Here is a 20,714-nt window from a genome sequence, read left to right as displayed (position 1 = left end):
AGGAGGTGGGGGGGGGGGAAGAATTAGAAATCATTTGTGTAAATTAAAAACTATAGAGAAGTATCCAAAGTGAGGATCTCTCCTCTCCCAGCCCTGTACCGTCACTATCCCAAGGACTCTGTGAGGTTTTGGTGGCAATTATGTGTGGAGAACAGCCAGGAAAAGGAGTGACTAATCCTTAGTTTGGGTGACTGGTAATTCCCGGATAAATAAGGGACCAAGGGGAAGGGAGTGGGCTGGAGTTGAGGCCAGTCAGGTTGATTCTGGCCCCGTCCAGCCCAGGGTGGGAGGGACTCACGGCATGGCAGGCCACTTCTCAGACTGACATCGTCTCTTTTCCTCGTCTGCTTCCCTTTTCTTTTTAAAGGCATCATTACTCTGCACACTACCTACAGCTGTTACTGTGCACAGTCACCAGATTTTCCTATTTAAAAAATGAAGGAGGCCAGTCTTATTTTAAGGAGTTTATTATTAGTTTATTATCATTAGCTGATCATTAGTTAAAAAACACATAAGATACAGACTTTTTTATTTTTGTAGAGACAGGGTCTTGATATGTTGCCCAGGCTGGTCTTGAACTCCTGGTCTCAAGCGATCCTCCCACCTTGGCCTCCCAAACTGCTGGGATTACAGGTGTGGGCCACCATGTCCAGCCTTAGGTAGGGACTTTTTAAGTTTTGTGTTATCCAGGTATCTCCTGACCTGCTAATAGGAAACCCTCTTTGAATTCTGCCTTCTGCTTTTATTCCAAAGGATGGAACAAACTAAGCACTGTCTTCCCCCAGTGCTTTCTGATCCCTCCCTTGGTGAAGGAGCTATTGTCTCCTTCCTGTATGGAGAAACCACTCTTTGCAGACCTAAGAAGCAGCTGAGGCTGAGTGATAGGTATCTCTTGGCATCTTCTGTAACTGCCTCCAGATGGGGTGACACACTAAGCGAATGATCTTATTGGACATCTTCCCAAGTGCCTTCTCCTGCCCAGGAAGCTGTTTTGGGCGACTGTAATAAAGAATTGTCTTAGAGTTGTGCAGAGAGGTTTGGACTGGGGTTCAACATTTGGAGAGTCACTGACGAAGTTGTCTAAAACAGTATTGTAGACTGAGAGGAGACAAATGAGATTTTCTAGGATTTTATCCTGGATCCGAGATGTGAGCAGAAGGAATTATAAAATAGGAAGAGTCGTCCACAAAAACAGAGCAGTGTCCTCAAAGTCCACAGAGAGCTTTTCATGGGAGGTGGGTCCCTGGGATCACGAAGGAAGCAGACTTCTCTTAGTCTAGGAACTTTGGCTCTGGCGGCAGAAGGAGATTGGATGGAGGCTGTTAAGGAGAAGAAACTAGTGTGTTGGGAGACATGGTTAGTCTGGGGTGGAGAAAATAGAAGATGAGCCTGGAGCGTCTTGTAGAAAGTAAGGAGTGCTAAAAACACAAAAGCATGGAGCGTGTGAAAGAGCTTCCAGTGGCCCAGGCTGGAACAATTTGACAACAAGACAAACCATGTAGTTTTTGATTATAACCCAAAGTTCAAAATAAAGACCCATGAGACCATACTGATGTAAATGATTGAACAGGTAAATAAATAGAGGAGGCAAATCTTTCTTCCAGAAGAATTCCAAACGTGTAGAGCTATTGCCCTCTCCCATACATACACAGGAGCTGGGGCTTAATTCCCTCCCTCCTCTGAAGGGAAAAATATCTGACAAACCCAGGTCGAGGGACATTCTACAGGATACTTAGCCAGAATGCCTCAAAACTGTCCAGGTCATGGAAAACAAGGAAAGACTGAGAAACTCTCACAGACATGCAACGTGTGTGGTACTGTGGGCCGGATCTTGGAACAGAAAGAGGACTTTAACGGAAAAACTGATGAAATCAAAATAAAGCCTGAAGTTTAGCAATACACCGGTGTCGATTTCTCAGTTTTGACAAATGACAAAAGGTAGTTTAAGAGATAAACAGTGGGGAAACAGGCTGTGGGGGGGGGGGGGGTATATGGGTATCCTTTGCAACTTCTCTGTAAATCTAAAATTTATTCTAAAATAAAAAGTTTATTTAAAAAATACTGTGTGTGTTGGGAGGGAGTAGGGGAACTTGAGCTATAGTTTGTAGAGCTATAGTTTGTAGGCTGAGAGTAAGTTATTGGTACAGATGGGTTAGGGACATTGGGGAGGGTGAGGAGGGATTTTTAAAAATAGATACAGGGTCTCACCATGTTGCCCAGGCTAGTTTTGAACTCCTGAGCTCAAGTGATACTCTTGCCTCAGCTTCCTGAGTAGCTGGGACTACAGGTGCATGCCATGGAGGGATATTTCATCAGTGCACAAAAAGAAGCAGCTAGGGATAACTGTAGGCCAGAAGTAAAGAAAAAGACATTTAGTGAAGGAAGAGGTAAAAGTTGAGCAGTAGTTTTTAAACATTTTTGCTTGTTTACTTCCTAAAAGAATGTTGAAAAACTAAGTCCTCATTTTTGACCTGATCAGTTGAATCGGGCTTACTGTATTAGAGAAAGTCTGACTTCTGGTGGTCCCATACATCTCATTTCATAATTCCAATTCCTACACACCTAGGAGGTAAGGCATGGGTAAGGCCGGTTATTTTGAACTTTGGGTTAGAATCCAAAACGACAGGATTTATTTTGTCGTCAGATTGTTCCAGCCTTGCCACAGGTTTGCCACACGGATGTGTTTAATGAGGATCCACCTATTAATATTGATTGGATTGCAAGGGACTCTCTCTGCAGAGACCTGTTCCTTTGGGGGCCTCCCAGGTACTTACACCTGGAGCCGTCCACCATTTTAAGATTGGCTTGGGGAGGATGAGAGGACTGCTTTTCTGTTTCAAGTGGGGAAAGCCCAGTGGGAAGTGAGAGCCTGGATCCTGGTTCCAGGAAAGAGTATTTAGAAGTTAAGGACCTGGAAATAGATTTTCTTAGAACTCTTTTTGCCCTCATAGATCTTGAGACTCTCTAGTTTGAAGACCCAGTTTGAAGACCAAAGACCTGAGAGGTGTGGAATAAAGCTTTAGAACAGGGCCTGGGGAACCAGAGAACTTTCTACGGACTATCTAGGAGGGCTGCTTTGCGTTGAGGTCACAGCTGAAGGGAGAGCCAGTTAATTTCCAGTGGTGGTCATTAGCACTGTTCCCCTGCTGGCTCTGCCCTCTGGGGGGTGCCCGTCTTTTTTTCTCCTGTTTTCTCTCTCCTCCCCTTTCCTGGGTCTGCTTTATTTGAGATCCTCCAGTGGCAACCTTGAGCACCCTTCTTTTGGCAAAGTGATTTTAGCAGTGTCCCCATTAAACATTCCATTGAAATGAAGTAGCAGTTCTTAGGGGATTTGACCTGTGTAACTCTCAGAGCAAAAATGCTATAAAGAGTAGAATGGTTGAATGATCATTGTGGTACAAATGAATACATTGAATTAAATATTTTAGAGTGCTGAATAAGGCACACCTGTAAGATATGCAAGATTAGATTAGAAAGATTTTTTTGTCTCCCGCCTCTTCAATTAAAAGACAAGTAAATATATTTTGAAACATTTAAAATATGCATATATATTAAATCTGTCTATATTTTGCCAAGTAAATGATGTAGCACTTGAGAGATTATTCCATTTTCGCTCTTGGATAAACATGATCTACTGCACATTACGATCGTGCTTAAGATGTGTTACAGATACCATATATTGTTATATGTGTGCAAGGGTCATTTATAAAGCTCATTAATTTAAAGAGCTAATAAAAAGGTACCCCTGTGATTCAAGAACCCATTTCAGATAGTAAAATGAGCTGTCTCGCTCACCTTATAAATTCTGCCGTGATCGTTAAATTATGTCCCCTACTCTTTGGGTGTTAGCACACTTGGTGACTATAGGATTAATTAAGAAATTGTAGAACTGAGGAGCCTATTATCACTGCACAGGGAAACTTGTTATTTTGTTGTGTAGACGAAGATGTTTTGTCATGCAACATCTTTCCATTATTTTCGTGAGAAATTCTTCACCATGGTAGGCAATTATTGAGACAGCTCTAAGTTTTCAAATGGGCAACAAAGGTTGATGAGTGATCTTACTCCTTATTTGTAAGGCAAATTGGGTCTGTTGGCTGGATGCGGGCCCAGGGATTCTTAACCTGAAGGCCACAGAGCATCAGGTGTTTCCTCAGTGGGCTCCAGGGGAATTGCGAACCACGCCAACGAAGTATAGCAAGTGTTGTCTGTGTGGGTCTATATCCTCAAATTTCATCAGAAAGCCAAAGATTTCTGTGCCCCTGCAAAGGTTAAGAATGCCTTCTGGCCGGGCGCGGTGGCTCACGCCTGTAATCCTAGCACTCTGGGAGGCCGAGGCGGGTGGATTGCTCAAGGTCAAGAGTTCGAGACCAGCCTGAGCGAGACCCCGTCTCTACTAAAAATAGAAAGACATTATATGGACACCTAAAAATCTATATAGAAAAAATTAGCCGGGCATAGTGGCGCATGCCTGTAGTCCCAGCTACTCGGGAGGCTGAGGCAGTAGGATCGCTTAAGCCCAGGAGTTTGAGGTTGCTGTGAGCTAAGCTGACGCCACGGCACTCACTCTAGCCTGGGCAACAAAGTGAGACTCTGTCTCAACAAAAAAAAAAAAAAAAAAAAGAATGCCTTCTGTTCATTTTCACTGCTGAACAGGCCTGTGGGTTGGATACAGGGGTGTTTTCAAAACACTGGGAAATAATAACGCCCGTGTTTGTGGTGTTGTACTTCTTCACCCACATACAGTATCCTAATTCAAGAATAATTTCTCCTGTACTTCCCTCTGGTAATTTTAGATCTATTACAGATCAAGTGTAATCCCACTTCTGTTTCAAATTACCCTCACTAATTCACATGACAGAGAATCTCAGGTATAATCCTACTCTGGTGTTGATTCCCTGTTTCTTTTTGGGTAAATATTTGCTATATTTTTTTCATTTCTTCATATTTAAATGATATCAGAACAATTAACACAGTTCACAGAGAAAAAAGTGTTCTTTTAATATCAGCACCGTTACATTTCTAGCCTGTGGTAAATGGAAATTTTATGAGTAAATGCTATTGTGAAATATTTTTTCAGCTTTTATGTCTGATACCAATTTGTTTATAGCATAAATAATGACAATCGGTGTAGATAAAACAGCAACAGGAAAATGGGAAGAAACACCAATGGAAAAATCGCTGGGAGTAAACTTTTGCCTGAATTTATACTTTGTTTCCTTGAAGGTCTTTTCCTCTACTATTACCAAGGAATATATATGTACAATGATATTTTATTGTCTGACATAAATTTCTTATGAAGGAAAATAAATGCTGGCCAACTGCGGTCCTTAAAATGATCCAGGGATTATAAATCAATACTAGATCAAAGAACTCTCTATATGACTTTCTAAATATGCATGATCTGGGTAAGTGGTTCTCAAATATAAGCAGACCACAAGCATTACCTATAGAATATGTTGAAATCTATATCCCTAGGACCTCACCCCACAAGGATTTTGATTCAGGACTTATGGAACAAGGATGTGGAGTCTGTTAACATATGCCCCAGATGATTTGACCACATTTTGCCAAAAGTGATTTAGGTACTAAGAGGTTATATGAGAATAGCTATAATAAAACATTACCTTTAATATAAAAGAAGAAATGATGAGTGTGGAGAGGGGAGAGATAAATGGAAGTATTAGCAAAGGACATGGAATAGTTTTGCACTTCAAAATTATTGTGGAACCCAAAGAGCTTTTGTATATGTGTTTTTTTATGTATTGATATTTACTGTATTAAAAATTAAAATTGAAGTATTTAAAATATTTTAAAAATTATTTTAAAAACCCATTACATGTAATATAAATAACATTCTTATTTAAAAAACCTATTTTCCAAAATTAAAAAATTAGAAGAGTTGGCATTATTTTACATTTATGTAAATCTCTTTACTGTTTAGCTTAGCAGAAGACAGCTAGGTTCTCATACAGGTTGAGTGTCCTTTATCAAAAATGCCTGGGACCAGAAATGTTTCAGATTTTGGAATATTTATATTATATATACTTGCTTCAATGAGTATTTTCCTTGAGTGTCATGTTAGCACTCAAAAAATTTTGGATTTTGGAGCATTTTGGATTTCAGATTTTTGGATTTGAGATGCTCAACCTGTATCTGCTTCTCTGTTCAATCTGTTGCAGTGTTTTGGGTGAAGTCTATGAAGAAAATTCAGCTTTACGCACGATGGAATGAGTATTTTAACATTAACTGCCATGTGAGTTGTATTTAACTCACGCTAGTTTTGAACTTGGGGCCTCATGAAGCATATGTAATTCACATGTCTGTTTACCTTGGGACCCACATGAACTAGTTCCAAGTTGCATATAACTCACTTGCAGAAAATAATACAAAGTAAATTTTTCATTAAATTAGACAGGATCATTTTGTTTTTGAAGTTTTTATTCTATTTTCATAATAAAACTCTGTGGCTCCAAGTAAAAAATTTTTTTTCTAGTGTGGCAGTCAGTGTGTTAATACCTTGTTTGCTATACCAAAAGTCCACATGTCATAGTTTCTTAACTAGTTGCATTGTGGAATCTGAGCTTTAAAAAAACAAAAAACAAACAAACAAAAAACCTGTGACATATTAAAATCCATTGGTGTGTCTTGTATTTTTCCGTGGATCTTTTACCCGTGCATGATTTTGTTGGTCATTTGGAAACTAAGTTATGCAGATCTTTTAAAGTCACATTTACTACTGTCACCCTGATCTCATCAGGAAAGTCTTTATTAGGAAGCTGTCAAACTTACAGTGGCAGATTCCAAAATGCTCGGAAGCTCAAATTTTATCATTGGCAATAAATACCGTCAATTGTTTTCCTCGAAGAAACAGACTCAACTTTGTTCATTTTTAAGAAAAAGTCTGCCAAATACCCAAGTCCGAATAATCACAGTTTGTGAATTGTTCCTTCAAGTAAAAATGGTAGTCTTTGAAAAAAACAAAACAAAACAAAACAAACAAAAAAAAAAAACCAGCCAGTTCAGCTTGCAACTCAATTACACAAGTGCTTTTCTTCTAGACAGCCATTGTACTCCAGTGTGCAGCGGAGTGCTTCATGGGTACTTCCCATTTTTGTCGCAAAGAACATCAAAAAGACCTGTGATCAAGGGTCAAGATTTAATGAAAGTAATAATTCTGACCGCCTGCTTCATTAAAGACATTCATAAAGGAAACTGGCAACAGGCTTTTTTTTTTTTTTTTTTTTTTTTTTTTTTTAACTGCCGATGTGTGGTGGTGAAGAATGTAGCGACTACTGGTTTCATCTGCTGCTGCTGCCTTGATTGGTGCTAAGGCGCCAGCAGTTGCCCCATAATTGCTTTTGCACCATCAGTGCAAATGTCAGCACAGTGAAAAGACAAACAATGTCTTTGTGTTATTCTAAAAATAGTTCTGACCTCTGAGCAGGTCTCGGGGACTCCCAGGAGTCCACTAACCACACTTTGAGAACTCCTGATGGAGATGCACTGGGCCTCCCTCGCACGCCCACCCTCCCAGCCTTGTAGTTTTAGTGCCAAGACGTGAACACGTCCGTATTCCACGACTCCTTAGTAATACAGTCTGCAGATGGGCAACACTGTCGTCATTGTAGGTGGAAGAATGGGGAGGGCACTGCGCAGGCATCTTTGGCTCAGCATTGATGTAAGAGTTTTGGGCTCCTGCAGGGGCCCCTGTGAGATGCTGAAGCACAACTTCCCACTGTCTCTGCCCATGGAAGTTTTTTCCTGCGTCTTCTTTAGGCACAGTTTAAATGCCTTCCCTGGTCCTCTGAGTAGGACGTGATTTTGTTTGTACTTGTTAAAATGCTTGCTGTATTGCATTTTCAGGTTTTTTACTTTTTTTGTGTGTGTGGGAATCTCTTCATGGCTTGAGGACTAAAATGAGTTACTGTTTTCTTTATAATCTGCATGTTGTCCAAAAAAGGGAGGGCGTTTTGTAAATATTTGTCTCAGTGTAAAGAAATCAAAACTGAAAGCAAAGTGAAACAAGTGCGCGGTAGTGGCCGGTTTCCTAAGTGCCAGCGCTGGCACGATCAGAAGTAGCTGCCGGGGTTTGCCGCTGCCGTGCGCCCTGCTCACTGCGGCCTTCATGGCCCCAGTATTCAGCACGTAGTCAAGCGGGAGCCGGAGTCGCGAGCGGCCGGGCACGGCGTGTTCCTACGTTGCTAAACCCTGGCGCGAGCGCACGAGCCGGGCGCCCGCAGGCGGGGCCGGGCCGCGGGGCCGCTCGGAGCGCCGCGCCCCCGCCCTGGCCGGCCGCGCGCCCTGCCCTTTTAAGGAGGCGGGCCGTACCACCAGAACTTTCCCGATGAGGGGTGTCCCGGCGAAGCCGCGCAACTCCCGGGCCGCCGGAACGCGCTTTCTCTTCCCTCCCAGCTCTGGCCCGGGGCGCGCCGCGGCCCGGAGGGAGCTGGGCGCGGGCGGGCTCGCAGCGCGCGCCCCTGCGCCTTCCCCGCTCGGAAACCGCCCCGGGGGCTCCCGCGCGCCCCGACCGCGGCCGCGGCGCTCCCCGGGCTCGTGCGAAGTGCGGGGCGCCCGCGGGGGCCCCGGTGCCCGGATGTCCATCAGGATCAGCGCGAGCCAATGCGGTCGGCGCCCGGGGCTGCGCTGAGGACGCCCGCGGCTCGGAGCAGGTAGTCGGTCCCCTGACAGCGGGGCGCCGTCCCCGCCCGGCTCCGGCTCCGGCGAATGGTGAGCGCGGCGCCGGCGGCAGGGCCCGCGGGTGGAAGGCGCTGATGGACGCGCGGCAGCGGGCGCTGTAGACTGAACTATGGCAGCCCGGCCAAGGTGAGCCGGGCACCGGGGGAAACTTTTCGGACGTGTTGGCGGCCGGGGGGGACTGAAGGTTGCGGGGGAGGGTTGGGTGCTGGGAAGAAGCCGGGCAGGAAGCAGCTTTGTCATTGCGCTCTCATCATGCCCGGTGCTGTGGCTCACGCCTGAACGTCAGATAGAAAACAGTTTGCACGACGCGCTGGACAGTTTCTGCACCGTGGAGAGAGCGAGTGAGTTGAAAGTTCAGATTAAAGTTCAACGTCTCTCTTCTTCCAAAAACGACTGTTATTTTTCGGGGGCGATGAGTTAATTTCACTTGTCCCGCCTTTGCCCAAATTTTCATTTGGGTTCTTTGTGCACCCTCTCCCTTTTGGTTCTCTTGACGTTACCGGTGTCTCGTGCGGAATTTTGGAAGTACGAGTGACGTCAAGCATAGTTCGCCTCGGGAAAGGGTGGGCGAGGATTCGGCGATTGAAAATTTGACTGCTAGAATGTACGAGGCCACCTAAAACGGCTCCGCTGGCCTGAATCTGCTGAGTAGGCAAAGACCGGGAATGCACGGGGCTGGTGGAGGGGAGCGAGCACAATGAGCTGCAGTTGCTGTCAGCGCTGTTGCAGGAACCTCCGGCCCTGTCTTTCCATGGTTTGTAGCTGGTTTTGTAACGAGCGTTAAAAAGGAGCGATGACAAGGCGTTAGTGAGTATTACGAGATTCGAACTGTTGTATGCGGTTTCATTTTAGTTGTGACTGCAGTTGGTGCTAATGGAAACTTCAAGTGAGCCGGAAGGCTCCTAAGAGTTATATACACACGTTCTTCTTCGCCTTTCAGTTTTATTAACACTAGAAAGCAGCTTGGCCTCCCATATTTAAAATAATGGCTCTTCAAGCTGATACTTGATGTGGAGTGGTGATTTGGGGACGTCTCAGAAGGCTAAACAAATTTCAGGTCTGAAGACGCAGAGTGCTGAAGTGTTGAAGTTTGGGTTGGACGACGTGGAAATTTTTTTCTAAGAGAAATTTCTAGGAAGAAAAGAACTTCTCTTTAGAGAGCACTTCCTATGTGCTACCTGCTTTTTATATTTAATCCTCTCAACTCGGTGGCTTATCCTCTGCCTCCATTTTATTGATAGTTTTAAGAAAGTGGTTCCTAACGTGGGGCCAAGTAGTAGAAATTGGATGAGAAACAGAAGTTACATCTTTATTTTTGTTAACCTCTAACTGAAATTTAGTATTTCTTTTTAGTAGGAATATAGACCAAAAAAAAAAAAAAAAAAATCTATAGTACTGGTACCTGTGATGTTATCACAGGTAGAAACCATATATGTTTTCATAATCTTGTTAAGACTCTTGCAGAGGCCTTAAAATACCTTTTTTTTTTTTTTTTTTTTTTTTTGAGACAGAGTCTCACTCTGTTGCCCAGGCTAGAGGGAGTGCCGTGGCGTCAGCCTAGCTCACAGCAACCTCAAACTCCTGGGCTCAAGGGATCCTCCTGTCTCAGCCTCCCAAGTAGCTGGGACTACAGGCATGCGCCACCATGCCCGGCTAATTTTTTCTGTATATATTTTTAGCTGTCCATATAATTTCTTTCTATTTTTAGTAGAGATGGGGTCTCGCTCTTGCTCAGGCTGGTCTCGAACTCCTGAGCTCAAACGATCCGCCCACCTCGGCCTCCCAGAGAGCTAGGATTACAGGCGTGAGCCACCGCGCCCGGCCTTAAAATACCTTTTATCCTTACCATTTTTATGAAATTAAGGAGCTGCTGTACCTTGTTTAATTCAGTAATAAAGCAAAACGTAGTACTATACCATCAATTTGTCTTTTAAATATTTGATAGGCGTATTCTTGTATAATCTGTTCCCTTTGCATCATGTTTTTTACCTTATTTAAGAACGTTATTCTGAGAGTGCCATTATTCATCAAACTGCTACAGGGGTACAACATCTTAGATTATAAGATACCTTCTCTAATTCTTAAGTAAATGCTATCTGACGGAGCTTAGTAATACAGCGCTGGGATTTGAACCCAGGTGTGAGTGATTCAATGCCCGAGCTCTTCAACTCATGATAATAAAATGAGATAAAAGCTAAATTGGACACTGCTGTGGGCCTGGCACAGCATTAATCTGCTTTAATTGGATTAGCTCTTTGACTCTTCTCAGTCACCTAAATTGGTAAGTACTTTTATTTCTACATTTGGTAGTTCAGGAAACTGAGGCCCTGCTAGGCTGTTTCTTGCCTGAGGCCACAAAAATGGAGCAATGCCCACTCCAAGTCTGCTCTGCGGCTGGTTCCTGCCTCTTTCATTCTGAGGTGAGATGTCAAAAGGGGAGCTGCAAAGCATCAGAATAAGAGTACAAAAAGCAATTTCCATTAACATTTTGTTTGTTGCATGATGTAATAATCTGAGTTATCAGTGCCGTGGTTCAACTTTCCACCAGTTAAAATAGGAGGACTGTGCATACTCCTGATCCTCTACCTGGCCTTCAGACATGCCCTTGAACTAGGAACAAAGCCACAAGGCCCTTCTGTTTGTTTTTTTAGCCTGCACGTTGGGAGTATATCTCACATGTTCTTCAGTTACACCTAGAATGTGGTCCAAACTCATCCAGACGTTGTGCTTTGTGGGAGAGTAAATAGTCTTTGAGATCCAAAGAGAGAATAGAGAAGATTCAAGGTATTTTTGGATTTCAGGGAAACCCCAAAGCTGGGCCAAGTTGCCCTAAGTAGTGCTAAGAGAAACTGAAACATCACCTGTGGTGTATGATCTTGGGTAGTACAATCTTGACCATGTGCCACATGTAGTGTTTGCTCTTGAGACAATTAATTTAGACTGTCAGACTGATTGGACTTATAGATTCATAGCTCAGTGTTTAACCATAGTAGTTTCATTGTGCATTGTTTAAATTTGATTTTTTTTTTTTTTTTTTTGGTAAGTAGCAGAGGGAGTTCAGAATTTATGAGATACTGAATTTTGTAGCGGCCATAGTGAATATAGGAGCCAACCCATGGCACTTTTCTCTCATTTGACATTGCTAGAAGGTAATGTCATTCTTGATACTGATGGGTGGTGTATGACTAATTGTCCATGTGAATGGGTTGGGCGGCTTATTCCCTTCTCTGTAGTCAGCTCCCTGAGGTTATCCCCTACATACACCACAAGCACTTTGAATGAGGGGGAGTGACTACCTAAGTGTTTCTTGGCTTGTGAACCTTGATAAATTGAGGCTATGTATTTGTCTACCACATTTCAAAACCTAAAAGTAGGAAATTACTTTGCTTTTGTTGATTTCTTCTCTTAGAATTGGAAGACATTTATTGAATAAAATGTGAATTGTCTAACTTTTAAAAATTAGATTTTTTTGTATTTTGAAAACAATGGATATTTGGGTTAATTGAGTTATCAAAGTTCTGGAGAAAGGTAGTCAGAAATGCAACATCAGTTAAGGCAGGACAGGTGCTGGACCTCAGCTCTCAGATAAGTGTTGCTTTCTTTGGAACCTATAAACATAACAGACACATTGAATGCACTTCCTTTTGGGGATTGTAACAAACTTGCTTTCTTTAATGTGAAATAGTCACAAATTGTGCCTTTAGTGTCCAGATTCTGAGCTAAAGTACGTGAAGACTATTCTTTTATATAAGTATAAAAACTGGCATTCCCTCATTTTGAGAACCAGTAAGCCTAACAGTTTACAGATCTTTTCCTACGAGGATTAGCTTGCTTTATACTGAGGAGTGATGTTGACGGACACCATGAAAAAGAGGGCTTTGTCTGATTCACCATCCCTCATTGAAGCAAATCCCTCAATTCTAGAAAGGAATATGTACATACCTCCAACTGCTGTCAGGGATTAACCAGTGTTAAAACTCACCTTGTGCTGAGAATCCTGGGGGTGGGTGTGTAGGTGGGAGGCGGGAGTTGAACTCTTTGGGAAAGTTGCATCTGGTGGCCAAGCACATACCTTCCCAAAAGAAAGCACTTAGACAAACTTGCAAAAGGAAATTAGGGTTAGTTAACCCTCCCTCAGTTTTTACTTTTGAATTTTGCTAAAGTTAATGAAGCCTTTTAAAAAAAAAATCAATAAATAAGCAAAGTCAGATTGTTCCCGAGATTATTAGGAAGCTGGTTTTCAGTGGATTGCTTTTACTCTGGTGAGAGAAACTCTTCCATTGCAAAAAGCAGTACTCTTAAACTGGTGTAGAACCAGTTTTGCTCTGCCCTGTGCCCTCACCTGTGATTTATGAGCTACTGATGACCTTGGAAGAAAATTCATGAATGCAAAGCAGCTCTGATTAAACATGAGCCAATATCAAAGAAGAATGCCTTGGTATTTTGGAAAGTATAGTTCATGGAAGAGGTTTCAAGAGGGAAATAATTTATGGAATATTTCGATCCAGTGAATATTCTCATTTTTTCCCTTATGACACCATTGTAAACAGTGTCCCTAACAGAAGAGAAACACAAACAGGTCTCCTAAGTGATTCTTTCTAGTTCCTCTTGAGAGCCCAGTTGAGCTTCCTGACTCACAGTCTAGAGCTTCTTCCATGACAAAGACTGAAGGGGTAATGAGTCATCCTTTTTAAAGTCAGCCGGTTTATAGGGATGTTGTTTTTTGGCCAAATTAATGCAAGTGATTTCCCAAGAGAATTAGGGGGTTCTATAACATACTGTGAAAAGGTATTCTGTAGCTGAACTTACACTCTTTTGAAAATGGGGTTTAATGAGGGCTGCGTTTAAAAAAAATTAAATTTCATATATAATCAGGAATGAAAAATAATATCATAATCATGGATGAGAGAAAAATCTGTTCTTTCTTGTTGGTCCTGTCCTTTATTTGTGTTGATCGTCTAAATCTGTGTATTACCTAATAGCTGCACAGTAGAGAAATCAGAAAACTGATCAGCTTCACTGTGCTTTGAAGTATAACATACAACTTGATTGCTTCTTCACATATAAACTTAGTTTTCAGTGAGCAAACTTCTCCGTTTCATTTCATTTCCAAGATTGGCAAATAAACTCATGCTAATTCTGTATATGAGACACAGTGGTAGTACAGTTGCCACCTCTCTGTGACAAAGTTTCTTAGACATGTTTCTTGGCTCAGAAGTACAAACATATAGTGTGAGCTTGGGTATCATGTCTTTGTTGTGGTTCAGTTACATTTTATTGATAGAGGGTGAGTGCATAACCTTTACAGGTTAAACGATCACCTGTCTTTTTTTCTTAAATGAAAAAAATTGAGGGGAGAGCTGAAGTTGGTAGTATTTTAGCTCTGTTTCAGATTGTTCTTAATTCGTTTTACTATGAACCTACTATGTGCTCATTTGCTCAAAGTGATACAGCAGGTAGAATGCACAATGTCTTGCTCAAGTGTAAATGTATCAGATGAAGTTTTGATTTACGCCTCAGTAGAAGATAAGGTTTATAACTTTTGGTGCTAAGACCCTAGGGGACCGAAAGTAAAGATTAACTTTAAAAACCATCCAAATGCTGACTTTTTGTGTCTTGGCATTGATGAGTGTTGAGAATCCTTTCCCTGTGCAAACTTTTCCCTTTTCCTATCTATTCAAACCGAGTTAAAGCTTAACCTGATGGCCGCAGAGCCAGCAGACGTGTATCCTGAAAGTCTTGTTCTTTGCTGAATGTTTGTTGTTTTCTTGTGTTGATTTATTGGCTTAATTTTTAATGTAACCAAAGCGAACTCCTGTTAAATTCTTGAGGCTGTTTCTAAAGCAGGAATTTGGTGTCAGATTTACTATATTGAGAGGAAATCCTGGTGGTGACAATATCTTGTGCAAAGGAACTCAAGCAAAGAAAGGAGAAAAAAATTTTATTGACACCTAAATTGTCTTTATTTTGGCATTCGGTATTATGTCCACATTCTAAAAAGTACCAAGAATTGCTTTCCCTCCACGATGGCTCATGGATGAATGCGTGGAGACCTGTCCGTAGGCCACACCAGCCTTTGTTTGGGTGGGCTGCGGAAGACTTGAGGTGGTGAGTCTTGAGTCACTTGCTTGCCTTTATTTTACCCAAAAGGATCTTGCCTTTCTTTTCAGTCTTGCTCACTGCTGGATTGTCATTTAAGCACATGAAAGTGAAAGAATATTTTAGGGATAATATAGTCCTATTAGGTTCAGGGTTCTCAAACTTGATTAGGTATAAGAATCACCATGGGTGCTTGTCGACATGCGGATTACGCTCCTCCTCCCCTCCTCTCCCGTTTTCAACCGGGTAAGTCCAGGGAGGAGCCTGGGTTACCCGGGGACCTAGGGCTCCTAGGGGACCACGGACCATGCTTTGTGAAATGGGGTGTGTGTGTGTGTGTGTGTGTGTAGGCATGCACGGAGTGGGGGGAGGGGAGAAATATAAACAATGCCGTGCAATGCAATTAAAATTTGATTTTATATATATATTCCTGTCTATGCAAGTCTTTTCCCCCCTATCAAAACAGACTGGAGATTGATAGAGATGGTAGATACCTCCAGAAATTTATCCCCATATTACAAACTATTAGTTGACATGCCCAGATGAACCTGTATTTAAAAAATAAAAGCAAGATACCAAGACGGAATGCCCAATGTTTGATCATACAGCACTTTCCCAAGAATTGTTTTTTTCCTCAAGGGCCTGGATATTTAATTTACCCTTTTCTTTGCCCTGTGGGCTTCCTTCCAGAACTACTAAGTGCTTCTGTCTGTACCACACGGGCTCCAGTTTATCAGGTGGCAGTTGTTTTCATTCCCGGGGGAAAAGTTACAACTGTGAATTGGTCAATTATGTCCCAAGGTTATGAAACTGAAACGAACAGGGTTTTTTTTTTGTTGTTGTTGGTTGGTTGGTTTTTAAAAAAGCTTTGCCCAAGTGTACTGTTGAACAAATAGTGTTCGAGAAATTTTATATGGGACTCCTACTGGGAAGTAAATGTTAAAATTATAGCAGATGTCACTTCCTGTAACAAAATTCAGGAAACAGTCTTTGGTATGTGGGTGTAGTAACTTTTCAGTTCTTGGAACTTTCCTTCAGGAAACTGTCCTGTCAAAGCAAAGCAGTCAATAAAATATGAAGCACAAGTCAAACTGTTGTGCAGTGTAATTAAATTTTGATTTGATGCATATGTTTTTGTGGTCACAGCAGACTCGAGATTATCACGTGACTTTCATCCTGGATAATGTGTGTCTGGATAACTTGTTAAATTGTTTCCCCTGCTGTTGTTGCTTTAAAACTACAGGTGTATCTGATTTACTCTGGAGGTGAATTTATGGAAAGTAGTATAAAATTAAATAGTTCTCATTGCTTTGTACAAAACTATGAAACCTGTTTCTTACTCAGCTTTGCAGAAATTACTTATATTTGTCTCTCAATTAACAAAATTTTGTCTCTCAATTGGACATTTCTGAGTAAGATGGCCTATGTAGTGAGTTGGTAGCTTTGAGCTTTGATAGATGTTTGAGTCTACAATATGATTTAAATTTTTTTTTTCTTTAAAGGAAAACTGATTATCTGAGTTAATATACTGAGTTTAAATAGGTTTCTTTATTGGCTAAAAGGATATTCATTGGTACAAAGTTAGCTAATGCTTTGCCATGTTATATTTTTTCAAGTAACTTTGACCTAGCAATTATACTTCTAGGAATTATGTTTTCTTGTTATTCTTTTAGAGTCTGTGTGTCTCCCCTTCCTCTTCAGTCACTTTTTAGAGTCAGGCTATACATGTGTTAACTTTCCATTTAAAAGAAAAACTGTGTATTTTACTTTACTTAAACCTTGTACCGCTGGGAAACAATTAGGCAGTAACATTCACTAATATTAGAAAGTAGAAGGATAAAATGACACCGGATACATAATATTAATTTATAATTGAGGTTCTGCTACCTAAATATATTGTAAAGAAGAATTAGTGTTCAGATTAGTGTCTTCTGCCTATTTTGTGACTTGCTTTTAGTAAAATTCAAAGTACCAATTAAATGTAGTTTTTGTTTTTAGATGGAAACTATGCCCAGTAGACAGAAAGCCCTAGTCTGGCGGTTATAACAGATTAAATTTGATAATTCTTTCCTTGCTGATAGCGTGGTGTTTTTATCCTGACCCTCAGAACACGGGCCTATTCTTGCAAAACTTTTGTTTCTTTCTTATTGTGGCAGTCATGTTTCCTTGAGTATAAAATAAAAATCATTAGATTTACTTAATTCTGAGTTTAATTTGTAGGCTTTTAAAAAAATTCTGACAGTTTGCATGATAAGCCCAGTATAAAACTTGGTTTTTCTCCTGAGGTCACCCATATTCTGTGATGACACCTCTAAAGTATTGGTGTAATCCGTTAATTAAAGAGTATTTTAAGGCCGGGTGCAGTGGCTCACTCCTGTAATCCTACCACTCTGGGAGGCCAAGGCGGGCGGATTGTTTGAGATCAGGAGTTCGAGACCAGCCTGAGCCAAGAGCGAAACCCCATCTCTGCTAAAAATAGAAAGAAATTACATGGACAGCTAAAATATATATAGAAAAAGTTAGCTGAGCATGGTGGCACATGCCTGTAGTCCCAGCTACTCAGGAGGCTGAGGCAGGAGGATCGCTTGAGCCCAGGAATTTGAGGTTGCTGTGAGCGAGGCTGGCACCATGGCACTCTAGCCCGGGCAACAGAGTGAGACTCTGTCTCAAAAAAAAAAAAAAAAAGTGAAGTAGAAGCTTCACTCCTACTTGGTCTTTTGGTAGCTTGGTAAATGAGCTTTTCTGGGGAAAGAGGGAGGGGAGTAGTTTAGCTTTAATCGAGGTACATTCCCTGCCACGTAGATCTTTTATCTCTTACATTATATCTCCTTTTATGAATGTTTTTTTTCCAGCCCGTTTTTTTTTTTAATGACTTTATTGAGGTAGATTTTACATACCATAAAACTCATTTCACGTGACAATTCAGTGATGTGCTTACTTTACTGGGTGGTGCTACCATCACTGTAAACCGGTTATAGAACGTTTTATCCCCCTAGTAAGATTCCGTCCTACCCATTTACAGTTAGTCTCTGTTCCCAGTCCCTTGCAACCGTTAACCTACTTTCTGTAAATTTGCCTTTTCTGCGCATTTCACGTAAGTGGAATTAAGCAGAGTGTGGTGGTTTCTTGCATCTGACTTTTTTCACTTGTGCATATATATGTGTGTATTTAAATTGACTAGCCAAAGCACATCCTGGGCATAGAAAAATAACTTTTTGTGGTTCACCATGTTGTATCAGTTCTATCATTTTTATTGCCAAATAGTATTCCATTGTATGGATATGATGGACACGTCGTTTCCATTTCATTTTTTTTTTAAACTATTATGAATAATCCTGTTACAAGCTTTCATGTGCAAATCTTTGTATGGACATACGCTTTCCTTTTTCTTGGTTAGATACCTAAGGGTGGAGTTTGTGGGTCCTGTAATAGTTTTATGTTTAACTTTTTGAGAAAATGCCAAGCTGTTTTCTTAACTATGTACCCGCTCTAGCCCACGTGAACTGATCTAATTCAGTCAATTTCTTGAAAGTTATTTAATGTCTCCATAGTCATTTGGGCTTTGAAAGTAGTGGTTCTGAGGTCTGATCAATTCTGTATTTTACTATCACAAAATGTTTTAATGTTATTTAAAAAAACAATTTTTTCCCCGTTCGGAATCCTTTATAGTATTTCTTAAATTGGTTGGGCTTTTTGATGGAGAAACTCTCATATCAAGGAATGTTCATAGAAAAACAAATTACATTTACAATACCAATGCATGCTAATTGTTAATACAGTAAATGAAACTCTTAACCCATAACTCAAAAACCCCCTCATAGCAGAAATTTAAGTCCTTTATTTCATAATTGCAAAACGGCCCTAGAAATTGTTACTTCAATTTGCTTTGTAACTAAAAGCATTCAGGCAAAAATTAACTGTTCTCGTTCACTAGAGCCTCCTGTGCAAAGATAAGTTATCTAAATGAAGCTTCTGGAAATTATCTTTAAAACTTGGGTCCTGCCTGGGGGAAGGTAGTAGCTGCGTCTGTGGCGTGTGCAGGGCTCTAAGTTGGTTGAGATACACACACGTCTCCCTCCTGGCAAGGAGCTCACACTTTGGTGGGAGAGACAGAAATAAGCAAACGAACTGACAAATAAAACAGGTGCGAGTTGTGGGGAGCACTAGGGGCAAAAAACAAACAGGGTGGCAGAGAATAATGGGATGTGGCAACTTGGGCTTGGCCTGGGCCAGGAGTACCTCTAAGGTGACCTGATGTGGAGCAAAAGCAAGTCATGACACTTCGGAGAAATACAATTGTCCGACCATAAAGTAACCTGGGGATAAGTGGTGATGGTGGGAAGGAAGGATGGCATTTCCAAACAGAGCAAGTATGGTGTTGGGAACACAGATCACGTAGCAGTTTCCTGAAATAATTTGATTGATTGTTTTAGTGGCTTACAGTTCTACCAAAACTAAGCCCTGTTTAATTTTGTTTATTATTTTATTTACTTTTATAGAAAAGATCTGGCTCTGTCACCCAAGCTGGGGTGCAGTGGCCTGATCATAGCTTACTGTAACCTCAAACTCCTGGACTCAAGTGATCCTCCTGCCTCAACCTCCCCAGGACCTGGGACTACAGGCATGCGCCACCACACCTGGCTAATTTTTAAACATTTTTTTGCCGGGGGTGGGGTAGGGTGGGGGGGGACAGGATCTCACTATGTTGCCCCGGCTGGTCTCAAACGCCTGGCCTCAAGTGATCCTTCTGCCTTGGCCTCCCAAAGTGCTGGGATTACAGGCTATTTTAATTATCTTATTTCAGTTTATTTTAATTGAGGCAAAATGAGTACCGTAATAGCCTAACTTGAACTGTAAAATAGAGACGATAGTTTCTAAAAGGTAGCTTTAATTGGCACGTAAATATCAACTTCCAAGTGTTGAAATTTGAGAGGACATTTTTCTTTGTTTGGGAGCCATCGAGTAAGGGATGTGGTAGAATTAGAGAGATCCCAGATCAGTGAGTACAGTCATGAGGAAGTGAAAATTTAGACAGGAGGGCGGTTAGCCTGGCTATTAAATAATAAGGTTAATTTACAAAATAACCTTTTATACATGTGAAGGACTGCTATGGAGAGTGGAGTCAATGATGGCCTCTATCTCTGCCAAAAACAGGTTGTGAAGAGAGAATTTATATATTAAAAAGTTTAAGCACAGCCCAGGAATGAACTTCTCATTGGGGATAATTAAATATGAAAACACAGTAGAAGTGGTGGTCTTTTAATATATTTAGAAATAGAAAACAATCTTCTGCCTTGGATATTTTAGGAAGTAGCAGATGGTTTAAGTACCTTTTTCTCAAGGGATTCTGTGGCTTCTTGAAAAAAAAAAACGTGATCACAACAAACTTACACTATAGGAACTGAAAGTTTTTATCCTCTGTGCATCACAGCTATATTTGATTATATAAAGTTGCTTCAAGGATCCTGCATTCATTATCTTTCTTACCTCTTTTATCGTTATTTTCAAATGATTGTATTAAGTCGTAGACCTTTTCTGGTATAATATAGGCTTGTTCTTATGAATGTTCTATGATCATATAAAAAATAAGGTATTTTCTTTATTTTCAGGGTCCAGAGTTAAATGTGGGTTTGTGCGTTAGACCTGATTTTATATACTGTGTCCATTTTTTTTGGTCCATTCGATTTCCCATGGACTTGATGAATAAAACACAGTTAATGGGTTCCTATTTCTCCTAGCATCCTGAGTTTTTTTTTGCTTTGCAAATGTTGATGCAATGATTTTGATACTCATAATTGGTATGTCTTTTTAAATTGCCCCCTTTGGCAGTATTAGTTTCTAATGTATTCTTCCAGAAGATTTCTTTGAGTGTAGGTGACGTTTTTAAAAAAGACGTGTCTTTAAATCTTTCATCT

The 20,714-nt window shown here is 41.1% G+C and overlaps 1 protein-coding gene across 3 annotated transcripts in view; it reads left to right on the top strand.

Annotated features, from left to right (window-relative positions):
- AFF1 (ALF transcription elongation factor 1) overlaps positions 1-20,714 on the top strand; it is a 182,598-nt gene that overhangs the window by 48,560 nt on the left and 113,324 nt on the right. The window contains exon 1 of one of the 3 annotated variants that reach the window (XM_069485367.1): positions 8,474-8,826. The exons of the other annotated variants lie outside the window; for them this stretch is intronic. Coding sequence (XP_069341468.1) covers positions 8,810-8,826 — 17 coding nt within the window. The 5' untranslated portion in view covers positions 8,474-8,809. Of the gene's footprint in view, positions 1-8,473; positions 8,827-20,714 lie in introns of those variants that run through there. 3 annotated transcript variants of the gene reach the window in all.

This window comes from Eulemur rufifrons, chromosome 13 (genome assembly GCF_041146395.1).
Source record: "Eulemur rufifrons isolate Redbay chromosome 13, OSU_ERuf_1, whole genome shotgun sequence".
Taxonomy (NCBI): Eukaryota; Metazoa; Chordata; class Mammalia; order Primates; family Lemuridae; genus Eulemur; species Eulemur rufifrons.
The sequence above is the reverse complement of the archived record's forward strand: the minus strand, read 5'-3'. Positions and strand labels throughout refer to the sequence as shown.